Here is a 27,403-nt window from a genome sequence, read left to right as displayed (position 1 = left end):
TATGCCCGTATTATTTTCCTATTTTTAATATTTTGATATCTGCTGGAGTAGTCCATTCCTTTCCTTTTTTCTCATAGCTTTTTTGGTGTCAGCCATTTTATTCAAGTCCACCATAGTGTTCTGTGTAAAATGCAGACTAGCTTAATTTCAATTTTAATTTTAGTTATTAAGTTTTCTAAGAGAAGAATATATGTATTTTTAGATATCTTATTTTATGGTTTTTGTTGTTCAATAGATTGTGTGCCTTTATTCCTAAATATCTTCTAGATTATATTTCCTTACTATTTGTTTATATTTATGGTATGAATAAGACAAATTTAGAAACCCTTAATGCTTTTTTTTTTAGTAATCACTTTTTCCTTGATTTATTGCATTTCTGATATGACATTGCTAAGAACATATTATTTTTGAATGATCATCCCAATGGGCATTTGTTTGGTTTCTTTTTGATACTGTTTTACTAGCTGTCATTTTAGAATAATAGCATAGTCTTCAGCAGATTGGTGTAATCTTCTTTGACCATTGTTATCTAGGACTGGATGCTAAGCTGTTTTCAATTTGAAGGTACTATTTCCCCTCTTTTTTTTTTTTTTTTGGTACTGATTTGTTTTCATTCCATTAGTTTTCCTTTTTCTGAAGCTCATAATTATGCTAATATTAAGACTGTGTGTTATTCACCAAGACACTACGTTGTTGTACTACTAAAATGACAGCTTTAAAATACTTTTCCCTCTCTGTGCTTCTTGAGTCTTCCATTTTATAGAGAGATTTGAAATGCTTGTAATTGTGGTACCCTGATTTTTCTTTGTAGATTGTGCTCCCATTTCAAGAATATGTATGTGTGTCTCTAGTGCTCTGTTTGTATCCAAAATGTCAGTATCTGCCACAGGTTTGGAAGAAGTTTCTTGTTCCCTGTCCTTCTTTCTCTGCCTCCCTCTAGGATAGAAAAGAATGGGTGCCTTTTCTGGCAACCCAAAGACTGGCTGTCACTTCAGCTTGTGTCCACCCAGCAAGAAATTGTGTCTGTCTTGTGTTGGCCTTAGCTGGTGCTGCTTAGCCCAGTAGAAAAGAGATGAAATTGGAAAAAACGGGGAGGGATCCAGGAATTAGACCCTTGTACTCCATTTTAAGATGCAAGTGTCTTAACCACTAGACTAAACTCGCACTCCCCAGATCATGTATTATATTTTGTATTGCTGGTGATCTAGGATCAGTCTGAAGTTAATTACAATTTCTTCCCAAGTACTTGAACTTTCCTTGTTAAACTTACAAGCAAATATAATTTTAATAAGCATTAAAAAAGCTGAGCCTCAGCAACATAATTACTTCTTTTTCTTTTTCCCCAAGATTGATGGATTGATTGGGATGGGGAACTGATGAGGAGGGGGGAGAGAGAAATAATGTCTTAATATCACTGGCTTCCCAAATGCCTACGAAAGCCAGATCTGTATCAAAAGCAGAAGCTCGAAACCCCTCATCTTGCCTTGCACATGGATAGCAGGCACCTAAGCACTTGGGCCCTTCTAGGAGCATCAGTAGAAAGTTGGATCAGAGGTAGTACAGTGAGGACTGGAAAAGCACCCGAATATGCAATACCAGTGTGGTGAGCAACGGCTTAAGTCACTGTGTCATACCCTTGGCTCACGTGCTTACGATCCTTGTACTTCACATAATTGGAGCTTCATAAATGTATAAGCTTGTGAACAAATAAGGAAATCATAACCACCCATGAAAATGATAGTTATTCTTGTCGCATAATGTAATAATATTATAATTTCCATAAAGTTCTGGGCTGAATTTTACGTTAGGCAATAACCCTCATTTTCTTCAATTGCTGTATGGTTGTAATTGAATGTTGTGCATATGGTAAGATAGTAAGAAGTCGTATGTGTTTATGGCACTTTATGTTTCTGTAAAATAGCTTATTTGCCCTCCAAACACCTCTGTAGGGTAGACAAGACCCTCTGTGTTTCAAGCTTGAGGTTAGTGACCAAAGGACAAACAGCTAATGGCAGGAGAGCAGCGGTGAAACTGTAGAAAGATGTTTCTAGTGTATTTTACATGTGCATTGTATAAAATGTCTTTTTTTAAAAAAAGAATGATGAGCCTGTTTATTGAGGCTTTAAAAGTTGCTTGTGAGTGCTTTTTGGGTCACTCAGTGAAGATTTCTTTGAAGCATTGAGATTTAAGTTTAAAGGATTAAAAATATCAAGCCCAGTATTTTAATTGGTTAATTTTGACTTTTTTAAAGTTCTGTGGCAGTATATTACCAAGTAATTTTCAGATCATTTCCTGGTGGTAGAATCTCAATGATGGAAAAGTACAAATAGTAAAAATAATGGGGCTATTTCAGATAGCAGTGTATTTGGGTTATTATTATTAACTAGAATTTTTAAAATTCAAGGTTGGAGGATGACATTTTCTACAACAAGGTTAATACTCTAGATACCTGAGTCTAATATCGCAGTAGCTGAGTTGGAGTCCCTTCTAGGCCTCCATTTCCAGTTTCCTGTTAAATACATCCCCTGGGATGCAGCATTTATGGCTTAAATGCTTGAATTGCCTGGATTGAGTTCCAATCCCTTGGCTTTAACGTGATCTATCTTTGTTGTTATCGACCTTTGTGGAGTGAAGCAGCAGATAGAAGATCTCTCTGTCTTTCTGCCTTTCAAAGTAAGTAAATGAAAATGTTTCTTGAACATTAAATAAAGATGCCAGTGCTGTGGCATAGAAAGTTACGCAGCCACTCTGATGCCAGCATCCCATTGGGTGCTGGTTCATGTCTTGGTTGTTCCATTTCTGATCTAGCTCTCTGTTAATGGTTTGGGGAAAGTAGCAGAGGATGTCCCAAGTATTTGGACCCCTGCTACCTGTGAATGAAGCTCCTGGCTACGGCTTGACTTAGTCCTGACCATGTAGCCATCTAGAGAGAGAACCAACAGATGGAAGATCTCTCTTTATCTCTTTTTCTCTTTTTTTTCTCTCTCTTTTTCAAAAGATAAATAGAACTCTCTATTTAAAAATTAAATGAAACATCAAAAGCAGAACTGGATTCCTTAGATTGGTTTATATCATGGTTAATGGATATCAGTGTGTGTTAATTTAACAGCTATTTTACTGAATTTGCACTTCGGACAAGCACAACCGTGTTCTGATGATACTAATTAGTGAAACAGGCTTCATGTGGCTTGTGATAGTAGACTGGACAAGTGACACAGTTTTGATTTTGGAATCATTGAACATGGAAATACTTCCCTTTTGTTTAAATCCCTAGTTTGTTTCACCAGTGTTTTGACAGTTTCCTGATTTTCAGATCATAACATTTTTCTAAGTAATTTTTCTGTGTGTGTGATTCCATGGTGAATGAGTTAGCTTTGTCCTCTTAGTGATATGCAACTTTATTGAACTGAGTAGCTCTCAGATTTTTGTTGTTTTCTTGGAATTTTCTATGTAGGTCATACCTCTACACTTGGAAATAGTTTTTACTTCTTCCTAGTCTGAATGACTTCCTTGTCAAGGACCTCTAGTACAATATGAAAATAGAAGTAACAAAACAAGTGTTCTGGTATGTTTTTAATATTTAGGAATTAGTTATTCACATTAACAGCCATGTTGGTTTTTTAAAGATGTGTTTTATCAGTTGTCTGATGAGTATGTGAAGTTTTTTCTTTCTTTCTTTCTTCATTCATTTATTTTTCTTTCTTGCTTTAATTTGCTTTATTGAGCCTGTCTGCAATGCTGGTTCACTCCCCAAGTGCTCGCAGTGGCAAGGTTGGGCTCATGCCAAAACCAGGAGTTAGGAACTCAATCCACATCTCCCACATGGATTTTGGGAACCCAGCCCCTTGAGCTATAGAAGGATGGGGTCAAGATTGGTGCCAAGCATCTAACATAGATACCCAGTTTGAGAAAGAAGTATCTAGGCTCACCTTTGGTGTGTATGTGTGTGTGTGTGTGTATGTGTGAGAGAAAGAGAGAGAGGCAGAGAGAGAAAGAGAGTGAATGAGTATCAGATTTTGCCAAATGCTTTTCCCTTACCTGTACAAGTAATTGTATAGGTTCCCCCGCCCCCTTTATTAAAACATAGTGTGTTGATTCGTATCCTTTTTTGGATGGCCATAAATTCCTGGGGTAGAACACATTTGTTCTGAGTATATAATCTCTGTCTGTTGAAGGATTTTATTTACTTTGTTTTGTTGGGATTTTTATGTTTATAACTGAAATATTGTTTTCTAGTATTACAATGCTTTTGTCTGGTTTTACGATCAGGTTATGATACTGGACTTGAAATGAATTAGAAAATGTGCTCTCATCTCGCTTTTATATGAGTTTGTTGAAAGTCAACAGTGAAAACATTTGGTCCTGTGATTGTTCTTGGTCCAACATTGCTCATTTTGAATTACCTAGTCACTGTTTCTTGGTTGTCTTTTTAAGGTTTCTTTGTTTTTTGAGTTTTTCCTTTTTTAATTTTCTTATTTTTATTTTAACATGATCATAGTAATGACCCGTTTTTCGTCTTATATTTTATTTTTTTTAATTTATTTATTTGAAAGGCAGAGTGATAGAGACGAAGATCTTCATCCACATGTTCAGTCACCAAATGACCATAGCAGCCACAGCTGGATCAGGCTGAGGTCAGGGTCAGGGGTTCTACCAGGTAGCTTAGCAGCAAACTGGTTTAGCAGGGTAGCAGCCAGGTCTTGAAAACTGCCCTTTGGTGTGGGGTCCTGGTGGTGCATGCAGCGCTGCTTGACGTGCCACAGTGCTGGTGCCTCACCTCTAATCTTTTGTCCGAGTTATGCTGACTAATTTCTGCCAATGTGATTGGTATTTTCAAAAAGTTACTTTGGTTTTGTTGATTGTCTCTGGTTTTGTATTCACTAATTTTTTGTATGCATTCATCTGATGATGGATACCTTATCTGGTTAACCCAGGCCTTTACACTTACGTACACTATCTAGCACTACTTTAGCTTCGTTTTCATGCATATCGTTTCATTCCTGTCAAGGGATTTTTAAAGTTTTCCTTGTGATTTCTTCTTTATTCACTTGTTATTTTGTTCTTTGTCAAGTTTTTGTTTGTTTGTTTTTCATTTCTGATTTCTTCCACAACCAGGGTGTGATTGAATACTTTCATATTTACTGTGGTTAGTTTTATGGCCTATCCTAGAGTATCCTCAAGTGCACTTGAGGTGAACAATACATATTCTAGGGTTGTTAGGAAGTTACTCTGTTGCTGCTTGGAAAGTCTAGTTGGTAGGTAGTAGAGTCTAAATATTCTGGGGGTGGTGTTTTGGTCTTCTAATTCTTGTCATTGGAAAGCAGATACTGAAAATTCTCAGAATTATTCTTTAGGGTTTTTTTTTTCTTCAATTTTGTAGGGTTTTGCTTTGTAAATTTTTAGGTTCTAGTTTTAGTTTTCCTAGGATATGTTTTATAAATCGCTCAGCCACTCTTTGTTTTTTGATTGGAATGTTCAATTCATATGTGTTTATATTGTTTACTTATAAGATAGGTATATTTTCCTCCAATTTTTATATTTGTTTTTTTATCTGTCTTACATCTTTGTTTCCCTATTACTGTCTTATTATTTTTGACTTAGTAGATATTTTCTAATATAACATTATAATACTCTTCTCATTTCTTTTGCTATGGTATTTGAGGTAAAGTGGGGAGGGGGGTGTATGTGTGTGCACCTGGAGGTGCTAACTAAACAAGTGCCATATTCATCCCAGAAATATATAAAAATTTGTCTCCTTAAAGGTTCACTACATCTTTATACATGGCCTGTGTGTCCACACATAGGCTATAACTTGAGTTACAAACACATCTTCAGTGTCCTTTGCAATTACCTGTGCAGGCATTGGTACTCGATCTGCATGTAGCGTTAAGTGGCTGTGCAGTGTCACGCCGTTTTCAGATGAAAGACTTCCTTTAATATGACAGATAGAACACATCCTCACTTAAATGTCTTTGTTTTTGAAAGACACTTTTTCTAAATACAGAATTTTGGATTGAACTTTTATCTTTCAGCTGTGATTATGTTATCTTCTTGCTTGTTGATCTTCCTAATGTCTGATGAGAAGTATGCTGGTAACCTGAAACTCATGTGTGTGGTTTGTCCCTTGACTGAGGCATCTTTCTAGATTCTCTATTGTCTTTAGAAAACTGGCTATCATGTATCTAGGATGTGGATCTCTTTGAATTTATTTCTTAAATTTCTAGTTTTTAGAGTTAGAAGGAGCACTTAGATCTGCTGGTTCACTCCCTTGCTGCAGCAGCTGATGCCAGGCCAACAGTGGTAACTAAATCCATTGGTCTCCCATGTTAGTGACAGGAGTGTCACTACTAGAGCTGGAATGCATACTAGCATGAGGCTAAAATTGACAGCAGAGCCGGAACTCTTATATGACATGTGGACATCCCCATTGGCATTGCTTCTGGACATTTTTTTCTTTCTATCTATCTATCTTTCTTTCTTTCTTTCTTTCTTTCTTTCTTTCTTTCTTTCTATCTATCTATCTATCTATCTATCTATCTATCTATCTATCAGCATGGTGACTCTGAATATCAAGTCCTTCCCCCTTCAAGGGTTGGCTTCCATTCCTGTTGCTGCTGCTGTTTATTTTCCTACATAGCTTCTGTAAAGTTTTTATTCTTTGTCTTGCAAGGGCTCTGATCCTTCTGCTTGATTGCTCTAGCGGTCAAATGATGGTTAAGGAAGATTTGCCTACGTGCCCATTAGCTCTTCCAGCGCTTGCTAGGGGCAGTATGTGAGTGTTTTGGCCTGCTTTGAATGCAGAGGCAAGTTATAGTTGATTGTACAGAACCTCATGATTAGCCATGGTGCAATGTAGGACTTCACAGACCTTTTCTCTTTCTTGAGGGTTCCCTGCCCCTCTCCCCTGGCCTCTATCTAGTGCATACTGTAGCACAGAAGGTTGGCTTGCTGCTTGAGATGTCCACATCCCATATTGGCCTGCTGGTTTGAATGTCAGCTAGTTTGCACTTATGTTGCTAAATCCAGCTTCCAGTTAGTGTTCCTGAGAAGGCAGCAGATGAAGGCCCAAGTATCTGGGTCCCTAATCCCCACGTTAGAAACCAGATGGCATTCCTGGCTTCTGGCTCCTGGCTCAGGCCTGGATCTCTTGTGTGGGAACCTGAGCCATCATTTACTGCATCCCAGAGTGCACATTAAAGAAGGTTTGGAAGAGACATGTATGAGATGCAAGCCAGACACTGGTATGTGGGATGCGGTCAGTCCAAGCAGTGTCTTACCAATGCCTACTCCCACAGGTCTTGTCCAAGCAGAACTCTTTACATGTGTGTGGCCTTTTAGATTACCTGGAATATGTGGGAGCTTTTCAAAGACATACTGGATTTCTCACTTCCTAGATTTTCCTTATAAGTTCATTTTTTTGCCCCAGCTATTGTTGCTTCTGGGTGGCTGTGATGTTTAATGATAGCCATTGCTGGCTTTCTTCTTTTTTTGACAAATGTTCCTGGTGATGGATGGAGGTAAAGTTGTTTTCTTGAGTGAGTTTCAAATCAGATCAAATAAAGTTTTATGAGTAGGGTATTCTACAGAACTAACAAGCTAAGTAATGACAGTCTTGTGAGAGTGGAAGTTAGGAAAGCACTCCAGCCTGGTTCTGAACCCTCCGAGTTTCAGCAAGGCTGTTTTGAGTGGAGACTGTGTGTGTGTGTTGCTTAAGAAGATTTATTTATTTATGTGAATGAATTCTTATTCTTCTGAAAGAATTAGAGAGAGAATTATCTTCCATCTACTGTTTCAGTGTTGAAACAGCCGTCACACATAGGGCTGGGCCAGGCCAAAGCCAAGAGCTTCGTCTAGGTCTCTGATTTCGAATGTTGGGCTCAATCACTTTGGCCATCTTCCGCTGCTTCCCCAGGTGCTTTAGCAAGGAGTTGAATTGGAAGTAGAACAGCTGTTAGCGGCTGCTGAGCCTCAGTGCTGACCCCTATACTACAGGTTTTTTTTAAATCCACCATAAAGCTGGGTTGATGCAGTAGTATTCAGCCTAGTTAAGACACAAAGCATTTTATTATTAATATTATTTTGAATAAGTATCCCCCAGGTTATTGAAGGCTTTTTAGTTCAGAGTTGTGGTCCCACTCTCTTGTTCCTGATGACATCTCCACCTGTAATACACATTATACCCAGAACGTGATGCATAATTTGCAAATTATAGTTGAAACTATTATTAGATGTAAGTCATTGGTATTTTTTGCTGTGAGTTACTCTAACAGCAGTGATGATGGCTGGTCCTGCCTCTCTACCTGTATTTTTTCATCTTAGGACCAGGGAAATGTGTATCAAATAATAGCTCATTTTATTTATTGATATATTTCTAGAGCTAGTATAACTGTCTCTGGAAGATTCTAATTTATCCCCTAAATTTCTTCCAGTTATTGTCACATAATGTATCTCTTCTGTTTCCATTTTCTGTTTCCCGTTTCTTAACCGCTTTCTTTCAAATTATGAGGTTAATGTCTTGGTTACTATTTTGGTATTCCACATCTAATGTAACAGAACCATTTGCCTTTATCCCCCCTTTGTCATTTCCACTGACATCTCCTTAGTTCAAGTTCTCTGTCACCAGACTGAGCTGAATTTAATTGTTAGTGTGTTTTTCTGCTTCGTTTGCCCTGCAGTGTGTGGAATTTTGTACTGCTATTTCAGATTGACATTTCTAAAATAGGCCTTGCCTGACACCACCTCACAGCATGCGCAGCTCCCCCAAAGATCTTTGGTCTCATTTTCTTACTGTTTACTCTTCCTAGGAAGATGTCCTCCTTTAGTGTTTCTGAACTGAAATCAAATGGCACTTCCCTCAGGAAGTCTTTCTTGATTTCACCATAGGTGTCTCCACCTCCAGCTCTTTCATATCTTTGAGAAGTTACTTCTCTTTCTTTCCTTTGTTATAAAACATTTTTTCTACTTTTTCTGTAGCAGATGTAACTTTTGAACTTTTCGAAGCCATGGAAGCTGGAGAATCATTTAGTTTAACTTCCCTTATTTTGTAAATAAGACAGCTTGCACAAACCTGACTTGCCCAGTATTCAGTTGGCTATTTGATGGCAAAGCCAGCAGTAGAACTTGGATATTTGTTCTGATTATTTTTCTGTGTCAAGCATTATAGGGTAATACAAGCATATTCTGTATCCTAAGCCGTTCTTCATTGTCATGCCATGGTTCAGCTGAAGCATGTCTATGCAGTAGTCTGAATTCCTTGAAGTCAAGAATTATTTACATTCCTCTGTTTCTTTATAAATACTTCCCACACTCTTTTCTACTGTAATGAATTAATAAATAACGATCATTTATTGTAGTATTAATATTCATTAATTCAAAATCAAGCTAGAATCATGCACTTTTACAAGAAAATCACATTATCTTTAAAAGAAAAGGAACAACTTGCGGCCTGTAGGGGGCAGCCCAACACAGTAAGTTTTGATCGCTCTTGCTAAATCAGCTAGTATTCTGACATCTTTGCACTCAAGTTGCTTCCTATGTGGATTTTTGAAAAATGAAAGCAACTATTAATTGTAAGTTTATTTGGTGGTTAAAGTGTAAAATAACCATCATGTATAGGAATAAGAGCTATTTGGTACAGACAATTTGCTGTTTTGTTTTTAAAGCATTGGATGGAAACAAATGTTACTTATTAGAGCCTTTTTAAAAATTCACTTTACCAACTCCAGAATAACACTGATAATATGATAGCAAATGTTGTCGCTTATCTGTAAACTGAAGAAATTAAAACAGGCAACATTAACCATGTTATCCCAAAAATCTAGAAACCATTGGGTGGAGTCAGCATTTTCTCACTACTTAGATGCTTCACTCAGTTAGTCATTGTCTCAAGATTCAGTACTTTCAAGATTAAAGCAAATTACAGGTGAATAGTTGTATTATTAGTTATCATATATTGAGTATTTTCTTGACTGCCGCATACTGACTTATTTAAACCATACTGCTGTCTTCTGGTGCATTACTATGTGTTCATGTAGTAATGGAAATCAGACTGGTTGTTGAGGTTTGCCGAAAGTCATCCCCCAGGAAATAGAAGACTCAGGACTTGAATCCAAGCAATCTAGACTTACTTCAGATCCTGTACTTTTAAATTTTTGATAATATAGTTCCACAGGCATGGGGATTTTTCTTTTTATCCTTATCCCCTAACCCCTCCCCGCCCCCCCCACACACACATACACACTGATTTCCCCTATATTATTACAATGGCATAGTCCTTCAACAACAGTTACAAGTACATCATTCTTTTATTTAAGTAAATCATTTTAGGTATGGACGATGTTAAAAAGTGCAGCATCCTATTGTCAAGATATATTTAAGAGTTCCATCTGGAGTCCATCTTTTATTTGGGAGAAGAAATGCATACTGCAATGCATCATCCTTTCTCAGTAAATTAGTCTCCAAATGAATATGTGTACACACGCATGTTTACCTGTATATCTGTTGATTTTGTATTTTGCATGAATATTGCCTTAGAACACATGATATTGCTCTTTTTGGGATTGGCTTATTTCACTGAGTGTAATGGACTCTAGTTAGGTCCATTTTGTAGCAAATAGTAGAATTTCATTCTTTTTAGTGGCCGAGTAGTATTCCATAGAATACTACTACCACAGTTATTTATCTGTTCCTCTTTCAACAGGCATCTTGGTTGTTTACATTTCTTTGCTATTATAGATTGTGCTGCTGTAAATATAGGATTACAGATCACTTTCTCAAATGCAGATTTCATTTCCTTTCAATATATTCCCAGAAGTGGGGTAGCTGGGTCATCTGGTAAATCAATTCTTAGTTCTCTCCATACTGACTTCCATAGTGGCTGTATTAGCCTACACTCCCACCAACACCGAAGTGTAGGTACCTTTCTCCCCATATCCATGCCAGCAGATGTTGTTAGTAGAGTTCTGAACATAGCCAACCTCACTGGAGTTAGGTAGAATCTCAATTTGGGTTTTATTTATATTTCCCTGTTAGCTAGGGAGCCTGAGCATTTTTTCATTCATCTATTAGCCATTTGAATTTGTTCTTTTGAAAAATGTCTATTTATTCCTTTGCCATTTCTTCACAAGGTTCTTTGTTTTGCTATTGGTGAGTTTCTCACGTTTTTTGTAAATCTTCCATTTTAGTCTCCTATCTGCTATTTACTCTTAATCACTGTTCCCTTTCACCTGTTGCTAAATTGTTTCTTTTTTATTATAGTATCTTTCTCTTTGATACTGTTTTTCCAACTGCACACACTTGTGTTTTTTATTGCTTCTCCCTTTCTGCTGCTTCCTGCCTTCTGATAGAAATGCATGGAAGAAAGTAAAGACATACCACCCTCCACGCCATTGGTGTAAAAAGCTAGGAATAGCTAATACGATAGGCTTGCTTTTTTATTTATAAAAAAAAGTTATTTTATAAAAGCAGAGAGAGAGAGAGAGAAATCTTCCATCTGCTGGTTTACTCTCCAGATGGTTGTTATAGTCAGGGCTAAGCCAGTCCAAAGCCAGAAGCCAAGTGCTTCATCTAGGTCTCCCATGACGGTGGCAAGGGCTTAAGGACTTTGGCCATTTTTTGCTGCTTTCCCAAGTGCACTATCTGAGAGCTGGATTAGAAGTGGATCAGCTAGGCACAAACCAGTGCCAGATGGGGTGCCAGTGTAGCCTATGGCAGCTGTGCCACAACTCCAGCCTCAAAAATAAGGTGAATTTAGTTATTTCACTATACTTGGTTTTGCTAGCCATTTCTACAAAGAAATTCTTGGTTATGATGAGACACTTAGTTATTGTGCTATTTTAACATTTGAGGAAATTATTTACCTTACTGTCTCACCACTCAACAATCATTTTCAGTTCAACCAGTCAGACATAACAAAACTTTAATGATCAGCATCTCAAATAAACCATTGTTATATATGTCTCTTTTCATGAAATGACAATAGACTTACTGTAATAAGATTTCCTTTTCTTAATTTAACCTCTCCTTTATACTTTTATGAGAATATGAGTAAATATAGTGAAAACCAGTGAGGCTAGAATTGGTTGGTTTTACAATTGTGTTGAATATTGTTAAGTGTAGATGACTTACCATGTTAGAGTTGCTGGAACAGTGTTGTTCACAGCTGAGGAAGCTGTCACATTTACGTCATATACTATGATCTTATTGTGTAAGAAAAGTAATTTAAGATAAAATTTACTGGTTTTTACTGATACTGTTCCTTTTCGAGAGGCCTTAGATTTCAGTTTACAGTAGACCATGGTAACATGCCAACCATGACCTAGCTTCAGTATGATTAGCCAGGAGTCTTTGCAGCTGCCTTTCTGATTGAGTCCCTCTTCTGCGCAACCCCTTCTTGTTTAAGATCTCCCATATGGCAGATTCACTCCCTGTGTGGCCTGTAGTAGCTGTTGTGGGGAAGGAAAACCCAGGAGTGCAGTACTGAGCTGCCTCCCAGTGTGAACATTAGTAGGAAGCTGGAATCAAGAGCAGGTAAGGGCTTGAACCCTTAGGTATGAATGCATCTCAAGTGGTGTCTTAACAACAGACACTGTCCTCGTCCTGTGTTTTCACCAGCTGGTCAGAGCTTTAATTGCAATTGCAAATCTAAGCTGATTTCTTGCCAAAGAGTGTTCATTGCTTCATCCTTACTGTTCGTAAAGATAAGACCTAAATTGATTTCTATCACCATCACATTTTTCTTTCAGGTCCTATCTTTTTGTAATCCAGAGAATGCCAATATCCAAAGTAAGACTTAAGGAGAATTTTCAATGTCTTGACAGCCAAATGGTGTAGGAAAATCTGCTGAATCACTTATCTATCTATTCCAGTAGTGAAAACTGCCTTCCAGTTTTTTTCTGTTATTCTCATAAATGATTTTCATATACATGTCAGAACACCTGTCTGTCAAGAACTAAATTACTAGGCTTGGATTCTTAGTAGTGGTTCCTTCTTTGGGGTAAATATGAGAGTTGCCTTTGGTCTAATTACTCATGCTTTTAAAATAACAGCTTGAATAATTTCAAGTAGGTGATATGTAGGGTGATCATTTAGAAATATTGGAAGGCAAAACCAGTTTAAAAATATAAATACTAATACCCTGTTCATTGTTTCATACCCAAGCCCAAGTAATTTTGTTTTCTATTTGACTCGTAAACTACACAGAGCCTTGCTTTTTTGAATTATACCAAGGTTTTTTTTTTTAAGATTTGTTTATTTTTATTAGAAAATCAGATATACAGGGAGGAGGAGAGATAGAAAGGAAGATCTTTCATCCACTGATTTACTCCCCAAGTAGCTACAACAGCTAATGCTGAGCCGATCTGAAGCCAGAAGCCAGGAGCTTTTCCAGGTCTCCCATGCAGGTGCAGGGTCCCAAAGCTCTGGGCCATCCTCAACTGCTTTCCCAGGCTACAAGAAGGGAGCTGGATGGGAAGTGAAGGAGCCAGGATTAAAACTGGCTTCCATATTGGATCCTGGCACATGTAAGGTGAGGACTTTAGCCACTAGACAACTATATCTAATTTAAAATTTTGCTTTTGAACGTTCGGTGGGATTTATACAGTTTTGCTCTGTGAGTCATACAGACTGCCTGTATAAGTGCTAAGGAGATAATGTGAGTTCAGATGCACATGTAAATGAATGAATGTTTGCATTGCTTATGTTAATTTACATGCAGATGAAGACATTAATATGTCTACAGTTGATCCCCTCAGATCTTGAAGTTGGCAGTTTGAGAAGGACAAACACCTTTATTTATGTCCCATCTCTCCTCTGTCACAGAATCCTTCTTTTCTTTTTGTCACTGAACTGAAAGTATTTGTACTGCTAGCATAGTTAAGTATTTCCTACTGCAATTAAAAGTTTTGAAGTTTACTTTTTAAAGCAGGGTTTTGCTGAAGCAAAAATACCTCTGTTTGCTTACACTTAAAAAATTCTTTTCAACATGATGAGGGTAATTATGTTCCTTCTAAGAAATAGTTATACCTAAAGTCTGACTGCAAGCATGTTTAAAGTCACTTGGAATCAACTTGGGACATTCTGACATCGTCTGTGTAATGCAGCTGCCATGCTCTTCAGTAGGTGTCATTCAGCTACAGATGCTTCATATAAAACAGGGCAGACTAGCCTTCAAAAGGAGCTGCACATCAAAGTATTACTGCAATTCAGGTGTGCACACTGCCTGAGAAGTTCTTATGTGTATAAAAATAACAAAATTGTTCTTCCACCTAACACTGTCATTTTAAAGTTTCTAATTATTTTGATTTCTATGCCTTTCTAAGACATATCACATATTTAGTGAAAATTTTTTAATCTGAAGAAATTTATAACATTCACATGTTATTACAATTCACTTTTTGTGTGTAATAAGGAAGATTTCCTTTAAATGTGATTGATTCTGGAAAACAGGGATGCCATTTTTGGAGTCTTGTCAGAGCCTTCCAAAACATCACTATATTTTCCGCTACATTTGATACTTATTATCCTTTATAATGAAGGCATTGTGTCTATCTTAATAAGCCTTCCATGTGTATGTTACATAAATGTGTAATTTTTATTGGAAAGGCAGCAATATCTGTATCTATTATTTATTCACCAAATACTTGGGACAGCTAGGATTGGGCCAGGCCAGAGCTGGGAGCCAGGAACTCCATTTGGGTCTCTTGTGGCAGAGGCCCAAATGCTTGAGCCAACTCCTGCTGCCTCTTGAGGTTCATACACTTTAGCAAGATGCTAAAATGAGAAGCATAACCAGGATTCAAATTCAGAGACTCTTAATATGGACATAGATTGTATATCTTAATGCCAGTGCCAAATGCCCGCTTCCAAGCCTTCCTTTTTAAACTAGAATTTTGTAATGTCAAAAAATTTTAACTCCATTTTAAGTATCAGAACATGATTTCTGATAAATAATTAAGGCATTCAGAAACATTGATTTTTTTTTCACAGTAGTGATAATATTCTGCTTTTTAATGTATTGTTCAGCACTGTACATTGATAGTGAAATCTTGAAAACACAAGTATTCTTATTTGCTATTTATAAAAAGTTCATATACCCTTTTATGATATTTCACTGGGAGAAATTTTCAAATTATCTGTGTCTGAAACTGCCTCGTGAATGTTTCCATGTCACTAACTTGAACACTCACTGTAAAACCCCTAAACTATGGTTGGTGAGGTGAGGTTTTGTGTAGAGCCTCATTAGTTCCTAGCCAAGGTTTGGAACCATAAGTCTCCTGTGTAAGACACTTGAATGGCATCAAAATGATTTTCATTGCTGAGATCAACACAGCTGCTTTTACCCAGACAGTTCCTGGGGATTTCTCTGCTTGTAGAAATTAGAAGTTCTTCATAACTATTTTATGAAAGGATGCCATTAAGACTAGAAAACATTCATGTATTCAAAATTTGCCCTTTAATTCTCAAGAAGAAAATAATTTGTTAATTACATTATTCTTGTAAAGCAGTTTAGCTTTTTGATGTGCCTCCTGGATGAAAGTAGCAAGGATAATGTCAAAGCCGTGATGATACCTAAGCAGTGATTCTCTTGGTAGATTTTGAATTCTTCTAGAAGTCACATCTTACTAATAAAAACTTCAGTTCTGGACCCGACACGGTAGCCTTATTGGCTAAAGTCCTCACCCAACATGAGATACCTGGAAAGAAGTTCCTGGTTCCTGGCTTCGGATCGGCTCAGCTCCAACCATTGCGGAGTGAATCATGCATCGGACGAAAGAGCCACCTCTCTGTCTCTCTTCCTCTCTTGTATATCTGACTTTCCAATTAAAAAAAAAATCTTTAAAAAAATCAGTCTGAACTTATAAATGAAGCTTTTTTTGGCTAGGATTCTGACTTTCAGATGCAAAATTTGAAATAAAATAAACTTACTCCATAAATAAAACAGTGTCAAAGTGATGCCATTTGAAAGGTGTCCCATTTTATTCAGTGAAATGACTATGAGGATACACCTCTTGGCTCTATGAAAGAAATTGCCTTAACTGTTTGTATGACAGAACAGACATGGCATTGTCTAGACAGAATTATAATGAATCTAATAATTTAAATAAGACAAAACATAGACTTCAAACCAGATGTATGGCTGTAATTGTGATGAGTACTTTCGTTTAATCATAGTCTCGATTAAAACAATGCAGCTTTGGGGATTAAGTGTCCCTGTCTATAATAATCACAGCTTTTCAAATGTTAATTATTATTTTTTAGTCTTGTCAGTAATATTAGAAGTGGACTTCAGACTTTCATAGCATAACTATAGAAAATTCTAATTTTCAAGTGTCCTGTTTTCCTACATAAAAGATAAGACTAGTGTGGTTAAGTGGCATAGATGCCTCTTCCCGGTCCCCTCCCATTTCCTCAACTCCCCAACACCAAAAGCCTGTTGACTGTGAAAGTGTAAAAGCATTTTAAATGGTATTCTTTTTATTTAATGAGGTATTGCAAGTGTGTGTATTCTTAAGCTAATTTTAATATGAGCCTTCTTCTGAAAGCATGTGATACAGAATTTGACATGCATGAATATTTCTTAAGCCAAATAGGCATGTGACAGTTGCAGCAAAGTTGCGTGTCGTTGTTGGTAAAGTCTGGCAGCATATCCTGTGTAAACCCCTGTTTTCTTTCTCTTTGTGCCAAAAATGTTCATTCTAATTAATGCTTAACAGGAAACTCAAAGATAAATGTGAGTTTTTTGTTGTCTGTGTGATTGGTTCTATGGCAAGTAAACACCGTTAGCATTCCCTGCTACCTTGCAGCTGTTGTGTAGAACAGGAATGTACACAGCTAATTCCTCACCCCTCTCCCCATCTCATCTCATTTAGCTATTAAAGCAATCATTCAGACAAATGAATTTTCTCTGTTCTTGAGATTGATCAACAGGGTCCCCAAGGTTTACCTAATTTGCATTGGTTCCCCGGTCAGCTCTGTTTGGTGTGCAGGTCCCGCTGCATTTGACATCCTGATTTCTGTATTTTGTGAACCTTAGTCCACCTTTACTGCCAGGTACCATTATATTCCAGCAGGCATCTGAATACATTAAAAAATATGTTAGCTGTTTCAAGTTGAAAGCTTGATGACCTTAACTCTCCTTTAAAATCCTCTAGGGTTTCAGTGTTTTACATTCTATCACTATTAGCATAGTTTGCTTTTTACTGGTGTATCTTCTTTTCTTTGAAAATAAAATTATGTAATTGGTATGATTTTATTTATTCCTGCCTTTAACTCTTGCTGTTTGAAAGTGTAGGGTTAAGTTGTGTGCTTAGGTTTTGTCATTTTCTCCTGTAACACTTTGTATACCAGTTATTTACGTATTGTTCGTCTCCAGTGCTTGGTAAATGTTGAATGAAGGAGGAATGCTGACAGAATTTATTCTTGCCCTCTGGACAGTAGTCAGAGATACCGGACCTAGCTCTATTGTGTCATAATTTTATTCAAGCTACGTACCTAGTTTTACTATTAGTATTACTTTGCTATAACTGTGTCAAAGTTTTCTTTTTCAAAAAATTGAAAATAAATCCGGTAGTCTTCATTGCTGTTTGTTCATATCCATACTGTTGTAATACCTGTTAATAGAATATTAGCAACTGCATTATTCTCTGCAGTTATATATTAGGTTGTGGTTTTTATTAAGGATTTACAAGGAGAGTTTTATTGATTTTCAGCATTGTCAGCATTTCACTGTTAACTGTGGAAAGTTTTACAAATTATAAGAATTTTGAGTCAATTGAAAATATACTGATGAGTAACTGATAATTTTAACTTTGGAAAGTGTGGTTTCTTAGGAAACCTAGTTTTTCTTAAATTGGATTTATTTACTTATAAGTGAAGTGATTTTTTGTTAAAATTAAAAGCATTTACCTGTAATCTGTAGCTTTTTGCAGTTTAATTCATTTCCCAGCTCTGCACTGTTTTATTGATTCCACTGCAGAGAAGCTGTATACATACAGTATAGATTTAGCATGCTCACCCTGTTGCCTTTTAAGCTGTTGAGACTGTTTACTTAATACTTGCTTTGATGTTTACAATTTTAAAAAATATTTTATTATTTTTTGAGGTAACATTTTAAATTTCCATTATAGTCAAAAATATATTTGGCTTCACTAGATAAAATAGATCATAGTCAAGCAGGAAAATAGGCATGAGCTCTGTATACAATAAACTGAGGAAAAGTTGCTGAATTGCATTCATCTAAATTTTAAAATAGTCACAAAATCATGAAAGCTGATACACCCAGACATTTCTTTTTTAAATATTAGCTCCCACAGATAAGGGACAACATGCAGTATTTTGTTTCCTATGGCTGGTTTATTTCATTCAGAATGATGGCCTCTGTTTCTAGCCATTTTTCTGCAAATGATAGAATTCGATTCTTTTTATACCTCAATAATATTCCATTGCAGTTAACATCATGTCTTCTGTATCCGTTCATCTGATGGTTCATACCCTGGTTGAGTTGATACTTGGGCTACTGTGGAGATTGCTGTTCTAGACATGAAGGAATGGATAACTCTTCCAGTGACTTAATGTCTTTGGGTGTATGCTCAGTAGTGCAATTGTCGGATCATATGGCAGGTCACTTTCTTGCTTTTTAAGAGTGCTCCATACTGTTTTGCACAGGGGCATTTACATTCCTACCAGAGAGCAGTGAGTGTTTCCCCTTTGCGACTTCTTGCCAGTGTTTCTCAGCCTCTGTCTTTCGGATACTCACCTTCCCCAGAGGGGTGAGTTGGTAACTCACTGTAGCTTGGGTTTGCATTTCCCTCATCTCTGATGATCTTAAGAATTTTTTTCATAAATTTGTTAGTCACTAACATCTATTGTGAAACTGCCTGGTGAGGTCCTTTGCCCATTTCTTGACTGGGTTGATTGGTAGTTTGTTGAGTTTTTTGAGTTGCTGATACTATCTGGATGTCAATCCCCTGTCACATAAGAAGCTTTAGATCTCCCTATATTGTTCGTTTCCTTTGCTGTACAGGTGATTCTGAAGCTGGCACAATCCCATTGTCTAGTTTCACTTTGTTGCCTGATTACTTTTTGTTTCTTAACACACAGCACTACTCACATTTCAGCAAATGTAATCAAATTCCTGATTCATTAATAGAAGTTGATATTTTTCAAATACCTGTAAATCTAACATTTGAAATTCAGAAGACTTGGGCAGAATGCAGACACACATGAAGCAGCCACTAATATCAAAATTTGCTGATGACACATGGGAAAATACAACATACACAACTTCAAAATACCAAATGTAGTTTGTTTCTTCCACACAATCAAGAAGCTTAAAACATCCTTAGCTAAGATTCACCAGAGTCAATGATGTGTGGCTTTGGTTTAGTGACTGAGAGAGCCTGGCAGTGGGTTATACTACTAGGACAGTCCTGTCCTTGCTTTGTTTTAATAAATTGCTTCCCTTCTCATCATTGACTTCTGCCTGCTTTGCCAGTAGGAGACCTCACTCACACCTTCTTTCCTGCCTGTCTTTTAATTGAAGCCATTGCTGAGATTTGCAACCCAATACATCATGCATCTGTTGAGCATCTGTTAACTTTTACCTTTCTGGTGTTTCATGTTATTGATAATTTTCATAACTTTTCTTTAGTTCCAGGCAGCAGAATCTATTCTCTGATCGGATTTGTCCCCCTTCTTTACAGCCATCGATTGGATCCATGGTCCAGTGCACCAGCATCAGACCCTTGGAGTTATCAATTCTTACTTTGAACAAACCAGACATGACTATTTTACTTTTACATACCCACAATATAAATGAACCAAACAACAAAATTAATACTAATGCTACCATAATAACAGGATTCACTGTTACAATCATCTTTCTTTTAAGACTCACTGCAAAAATACGTACTAGTATTCAGTAAAGACCTATCTAATCTCACTTTTAGTAAGAGCAAATACAGCACTTACTAAGCATTTAGTATGTACTAGACGTACTAAATGCTCTACCAAGGCCTTTGTGGCACATACAGTTAATATTCTCATTTTACAGATGAAGTAACTAAGTCCCAAGGTTTTAGCACTTCCCCAGATACACACAGGCAACAACTGACAGGTTGGGTTTTGACCGGTAAGCTGAAGCTTACCAAGCACACCAACTAGGGCTAGCACTTGTGTCTTTGGAATTTGTTTTTGATACTCTTAAGAATGTATTACTATAGATTATTTGAAATATACAGGGTCTGGGCCCAGCTGAGCAGTAGCTCAGCTGCTAAAGTCCTCCCCTCATACACTCCGGGATCCCATATGGGTACCGGTTTTAAACCCGGCAGCCCCGCTTCCCATCCTGCTCCCTGCTTGTGGCCTGGGAAAGCAGTCCAGGACAGCTCAAAGCCTTGGGACCCTGCACTCGCGTGGGAGACCCAAAAGAGGCTCCAGGCCCCTGCCTTCGGATCAGCTCAGCTCTGGCTGTTGTGCTCACTTGGGGAGTGAATCATCGTCGAAAGATCTTCCTCTGACTTTACCATAAAAAAAGAAAAAAGAAAAAAAATATATATATATACAGGGCCAGCTTTGGAAATGCAGGTTTGTGACTACAAGATATCATGGGGCATTGAAAGAGTCTAAAGTAGATCTATTGATGTAACTGCCCTGTGTAGTGGCTACTTTGTTTTCATTTCCAGACTACTTAAATGATTTGAATTTAGTGATTTTTAATTCAGATTCATTTTTGGTATTTTGAACTGGTAGTAACACTTTGGGTCAATTAGGAATGTTTTATGTATTTTAAAAATCTCAGCTGTTACAAACATTTAGTATTGATTTACTTAAAGACAGAGGGTGAGATCCCATCACCTAGTTTGCTTCCTAGATGGGGACCAGGTCAGGTCAAAGCCTTCCCACAGAGGTGACAGGGACCCAGTGTTTTAGCTGCCATCAGCTGCCTCCCGAGGTGCACATTGCTAGCAGGCTGGTTTAGCAGCCATGTAGCTGCAATTCAAATAGTCAGTCCCATGTAGAATTCAGGCCTTGTCCTACCCTCCTCCCCCTTCCCCCCCGTTACTCTGAAAGCCTGTGTGTTGCCTGGTTTTCAACTTGTCAGTATTTCTTGTTTTCCACCATAGATATCAGTTAACCTACTTGGCAGTATTTGAAATGGATTTTTTCAAGGCGAAGTGCTTCTCTGAGATAGCAATTGGAAATACTGTAACTAGCCAGCAGTTTACACTATAGCTGTAACATGCTGCATTTTTAGGCACTTGTTTTACTGACTCAACCATTTAATGTGTAAGATTCATTAAATTCTATAAAATATTTTACAAGTTTTGAGTTTTCTACTTCTGTTTAATGTATTTGAGATTATTCAAGAGTGTCTCTTTTCCATATGCAATAAAGTTATGATTGCATTGTTGAAAGGTAGTGGAGGACAACTAGGGAGTAGCTAGCATGAAGCCCCTCGGTTTGATGTTCTACTAATGTATTTAAGAAATGACTAATGTTGATATTTCAAAAAGCAGCGAGGACAGATTCTAAGATGACTTTATCAAGTCATGTTATTTCGAGGACAGATTCTAAGATGACTTTATCAAGTCATGTTATTTCTCATGAAAGAGCAACATTATTTCTTGGAAGTTACTGAAGTAGTTTGCATATTTACAAATATGTGGCTACATCGCATATTAAGCTTCATATTTGTGGCTTTCTGTATATTTTTTGAAATTCTTACTGTATTTAAGTCAGGTCACTTTTCAGTACTTGTTAATATAATTTAGTTTTTGCTGAGCTGTTGCATAAGGTCAGTAAGATCTGTTAATAATATTAGTAATATCTGTTGAGAAATTTGCAGGGACTTGCTGTGATTCTCATGAACAGAAAATTCTGGGAGTCTTGTAATGCATGATCTGCCCATGGAGGCTTTGATTCTAAAGACAGTTGTGTTCATTTGAGTTAATTTGGGCTGCTAATAACAAAATGCCCCCAGAGTGGGTAAAATGACAGTGTGGACGCTTGGAGGTCCTGGAGTAGGCCCCAGCAGATGCAGTGTTTGGTGAGGACTTGGGGCTTCACTGTAAGCCCTCCTGTAGTAGAAGAGGATGCTATGTTCTCATATAGCAAAACGAGGAAAGGGCTTCCAAGCTTTCCAGTACCTCCAAGACCACCCCCTTCGTGCCACCAAGGTGGAGATTAAGGTCAGCATGAATTCTGAGCGGGGATGGGAAGGGCTACAAGCGTTCAGACCATAAGGCTGACTAACCTCCTGCATTGGTATTTGCCTTAAATTTTTATTTGACTTACTCAGGTGCTGTAGTGCTATTTGCCAGAAGAGCAAGTTTTAAAAAGCAAGAATAGCCACAGCATGCCAATAATAGTGGGGCTTTCTTCCCATGAACAGCAAGTATGTGATTATGAAAGATTGTTGAAGGTTTTACTTTTATGACAGTTCAGATGTGGGAGAGTGGAAAGGAGGAGGAGTAACAGAAACAATAGGGCATTTCTCCAGAAATGAAGTTAGGATTTCTTTCTTGGTTGGAACTAAAGCTTCCTGGTCTGCTGCATATTGTTTTCAGATCATTTGATTCTATTAAGTAAGCCACTTTACAGTTTTTCCACTAATTAGGTTGTGATTGAACTCTAACTTGTGAAAAATTCTGTTGTGAGATGTAACAGTAGGAAGTAATTTTGACTTTTGTCTTAAATGAGGGGTTCAGTCCTGCCCCCTTTCCACTGCCCCATGTCATGTTGTCACATAGGTTTGCTGGATCCTGCCAGGTTCTTATCGATCATCCTTATTATACCTCTTAACCAAATCATATTGCTTTCCATTAACCTTCAGGGATTAAAAAAAACTCATCACGTCACTGTCTTGAAATTCTTGAAATTCTCCTCATGGTCTGAGAATAGAAGATCCGGACTGGGTGTGGTTATTTTAAGTTTGAGCTATAGCTCCTTATTCATTTCTTCTCTGAGCTCTTAACCTTTAATGTTTTCATGTAGTAAGTAACTTGATTGGACATGATATTTTTTGTTTTCATGTGTGTAAAAAAGTATGAGCTTATAAAATTATTTCATAATTGTCACAGATACTCATTTATGTTACCCAGAATACCTTTTTTATTTTTACTTATTTTTACTTATTACTTATTTTTATTTATATTCACGAAACATACAGTGTAGATTTAGAAGAGGTAGTGTACATATTTACATGTTTATTTTTTCCTATATTAGTGTCCATCAGCAAAATCAGATTTTTAAAAACAAATTTGTGAAAAAAATTAAAAAATAAAAAATAAAACAAATTTGTGGGTTATATCAAAGAAGTTGTGATTAAAGATAAACAAAATGCCTGTTTTTAATGCACTCTTACATAGGACTTTACTGTTACTGTAAGTTTTAGTGATTTTTCACTCCACAGCTTTGAAAACTTAGCCATCTTGAAGTAATAATTAAGAAAAAGAAAAGGAGAGAAGAAATTATCTTCTTGGATTTTTATATGTTTACTTTGTGCTTGGTGCACATTCTTATTTATTCCCAGAAAAACTTAAGAGGTACAGAATGTCTCAGAATAACGGATAAAAGAAACTGCATGAAAGATCTTCGAGCTCATCGCCAAGAGATCTCTCCATACCCTGGCTAATTGCACAGCTGAGGAATCTGTTCTGATGAGGCCTCTGTCGCTGTTAAAGTTAATTTGTTTACTTACTTAAAAGTTGATAGAGAACTCAAACCTGGTGGTTCAATCCCCAAATCTCCCCAACAGCTTTAAGTGGGTCAAGCTGAAACCAGACTTTTTTTTTTCCCCAGGAACCTAGAATTCTATGAGTCTCCCACATGGGTGGCAGTAACTGAAGTACTTGAACTATCATCCACTGCTTTCTAGAGAGCAAATTAGACAGGAAGGTAGACATGGGTGCCCGGTGGGGACTTCAGCCCAGTCACTCTACAGTGCCAAGCAGCATCCTAAATAACAAGTGTGAGGGATCTGGTGAGGTAGCCTAATGGCTAAATTCTAGCCTTGAATGTGTAGGGATCTCATATAGGCACTGATTCATGTCCTGGCTACTCCACTTGCCATCCCGCTCCTTGCTTGTGGCCTCAGAAAGCACTAGACGATGATCCAAAGCCTTGGGACACTGCACCCGTTTGAGAGACCGGAGGGAAGCTTCTGGCTCCTGGCTTTAGATCAGCTGGGCTGTGGCTGTTGCAGCCACTTGAGGAGTGAACCAGTGGACAGAGTCTTTCTCTCTGTCTCTCCTCTGTAGAGCTGGCTTTCTAATAAAAATGAGCCTTGTGACTGTGGGTTAAATTATTGACTTGCTAACAATAAATTATGACGTGATCCTTGTAATAATTTTTGGTAGAAGAAATGGCTGCATCTGATGTTAGAAATTTCAAAACTAGTGAATTATAATGAATCACATCCGCAGTTTAGATTCACTAGTAGTTAACACCTGTCCATATTTGGTGTCTACACACACATAATCTTTTGGGTTTTTTTTTTTTTAACCATATGAGAGTAAGTTTTAGACATCATGGCATGTTGTCTCAAGACTCTTTCATTGGCAAATTTTTTTAAATTTCCCTTTTTAGTCCAGTATTCAAACCAGATTTATTTATTGTGGTTTTTTGTGTTGCTTAAGTTTTTGAACTTTTTTTGAGTTGTCCCAGCCGATTGCTTTTAGAATGCTTACCTTCTAGATTTGTGTGATTGCTTGCTGAGGAGTGCATTTATGTGAACTTACCATGCAAAATAGTTCTTGTTTATGCCACATCTGTGATATGGCATGCTTGATTCTACTATGTCAGAAGACATCTCATGGCAACATAAAATTTAAGATATCATTATTTTGTAATTATCCATACTGAAGACATTATTGCCTGAAATGATTATGGTTTTTTCTTTCTAATAGACAACGACTGAGCGGCCTTTCATTCAGAAGCTGTTTCGCCCTGTGGCTGCAGATGGACAGCTGCATACACTAGGTGACCTCCTCCGGGAAGTGTGTCCTGCTGCAGTTGCTTCCGAAGGTAATGCAATTGTCAGTGGGTTTTTGGGGGTTTTTTGGGTTTGTTTTGTTTTGTTTTGTTTTGTTTTGTTTCGTTTGGTTGAGTTTGTTTTTGTTTTGTTTTTTTCTGGCCCCAAGTAATTCATTTTTATTTTAAGATTTTTTTTTCTTTACTTTTGACAATCTTTACCTAGTTAATTGCGGCACAAAGGTTTAAGGGCTACAGGAAAGTGGGTAAGACTATTAGTTCCGTATTTTCTTTTTTTTTTTTTTTCCTGTATCTGGGGAAAAGGGGGAGATAAAGAGAGAAGCCCTACCGAGCCTCCCACCCATCCCAGGTCCCTGATGTGGGGCATGCCCCGAGGACACTGCTCAAGTGGTTTTAATAGTTCAACAGTTATGAATTGCTGCCAGTCTCACCATTCCAAGCACGGTGAGGTCGCTGCAGAGTCCACTGACTGACATAGTCTACCTTAGAGTCTCCACTTGCCCAGATTTTCACTGCCAACACTTGGCTGGGGTAGTTAATTGATTTGTTCTGTCCTCCATCCTCTGTTGTGGTGCCACGTATCCTCTGCAGGTTCCAATGGACTGCCATATCCTTCACGTGCACCTGGTTGTGCTGTCCACTGCTCTGTCTGAGTCTCTGAGGAGGCTCAGCTCTGCCACTTGCACTCAATGATAAGACCATGGAACCTGCAGTTCTCTTCATGGTTGCGGTTCTGAGTCCGGCAGTTCAGTTGGGGAGCTCCCCAAAGAAATTTTGTCTGAGGTGATCCCAGACCTGATTCTTGGGTGTACTTGCCAGTACAGGGTCCAGCACAGTCTGTTGCCTCAATCAACTGGTGGTTGCAATTGCTGAGTTGGTTGTGTTTCCAGCCATGTCTTCCATGTGCCCCATGGTTGTTGCAGTCCAACCTGATTCTGCCCAGCACACACTCAGCCCTCACACAAAGCAGTGGGAGCTCCAGCCTGGTTGGAGTGATCCATATTAGCCCCCAGCAGGCCCACCCCCTGTCCTGGTTCCCGTGCTTGCCAGCATGCACCACAGACTTGTTCAGTCTGTCCCATATCCCATTCAGCTCTCATACATGTCAATGGGCATTGAAGCCTAGTTCAACCCAACCAGCCCCACTGTCCAGCCCACATACATGCTGTTGGGTGCCGTTCTGTCTAGTCACCTCTGCCCCAGTCCTGGTTTTCTTGCTCCTCAGTGGGAGTGGTAACCCAAGAGGGAGGTGCCCACTGTTTCCCTCCTAGGCCCTGATCATGCGCTTTCCGGATGATTCTGTAGTTTAACTTGACAGAATTAACCATCGCTGCCAGCATCTGCTATCTGATGCTGCAGCAAAGCCCAGCCAACTCTCACCCGTTCTGCTTTATGTTTGTACCAGTAGGAATAGTCAACCCAGCCTGGCTCTTCCCTGATCTGGCTCACATGAGGCCCCAGGTGTTGTATCCCTGCCTGGTCTAATCTGCCCCCATCCCAACTCATGCATTTATAAGTTACATCGAATCAGGTATTTTGGAAAGATCTTTCGTTATTTTGTAGGGAAAAAAAAATGTTGACATAGAAACAGAAATCTGTTCTCATAATTCCTTAGCTCACAGACACCACCACCCAACCCCCTCACCCACCCTGCTTACTCATGTTTGCTTGCTCACTCTCGTTCTCTCTTACACATACACACACACACACACACACACACACACACACTTGAATCAAATGATTGATATCTGTTTGGGGGGGCAATATGTGCATTTAAATAATGGTGTCTTCAGAATTAATGGTCCCTAATTCTGAAAAATTCATAGCCTGAAGGAAATTTTATGCCTTATTTTCAGTGATCATGGATTTTGGTAGTGAGCTGTCATGATATGTTGTGGAATTTTTGATTTCCCACTTGTTCACCCTGAGAAGTTTTTGGTTTGGGAACTGTTCAGATATTTGGATCAAGGTTACTCAACCTGTAGCAGTAGGTAACTACTGCATCATAAGGTTCATTTCAGTGTCACAATGCTATATGTTTGTTATTGCATAGAAAGCTACTTGTTACATATGGGAAAACATGTAAAAACTACTGTAAATCCTAGATCAGAAGAATTGGAAGGTGTTAGTAAATAAGGAGTTAGTAGTTCAGTAGATAATGCTGTTTTTCTTATGACCATATTCTAAATTAGGGAGAGAATTATTTACATGATTTCTAACTATACACACACACATATATAACTATACATGAGAAAGCCTGTAGAATATAAGAAAATAATTTGTCTAAGAAATAGTCCAGACTTGGGAGGAATGTTAATTATCCCACCTAAATGACTAAAATATCTTGGAGCCTGCAATATGTGTCATTGGTTCTGTGAATAAATGGTTTTTCTTAGTATGATGTGCTTGCCTG

General features: G+C 37.9%; 1 protein-coding gene across 4 annotated transcripts in view; it reads left to right on the top strand.

The window, feature by feature from the left end:
• Positions 1–27,403, top strand: part of ATG5 (autophagy related 5) — a 100,452-nt gene that overhangs the window by 61,759 nt on the left and 11,290 nt on the right. For all 4 annotated transcript variants that reach the window (XM_040983837.1, XM_040983838.1, XM_040983840.1 and 1 more), the window contains one exon: positions 24,906–25,023. In XM_040983837.1, coding sequence (XP_040839771.1) covers positions 24,906–25,023 — 118 coding nt within the window. The remainder of the gene's footprint in view (positions 1–24,905; positions 25,024–27,403) is intronic.

This window comes from Ochotona curzoniae, unplaced genomic scaffold (genome assembly GCF_017591425.1).
Source record: "Ochotona curzoniae isolate NIBS_2020 unplaced genomic scaffold, NIBS_Ocur_1.0 contig_3819, whole genome shotgun sequence".
Classification (NCBI taxonomy): Eukaryota; Metazoa; Chordata; class Mammalia; order Lagomorpha; family Ochotonidae; genus Ochotona; species Ochotona curzoniae.
This window is presented reverse-complemented; position numbering and strand designations above follow the sequence as displayed.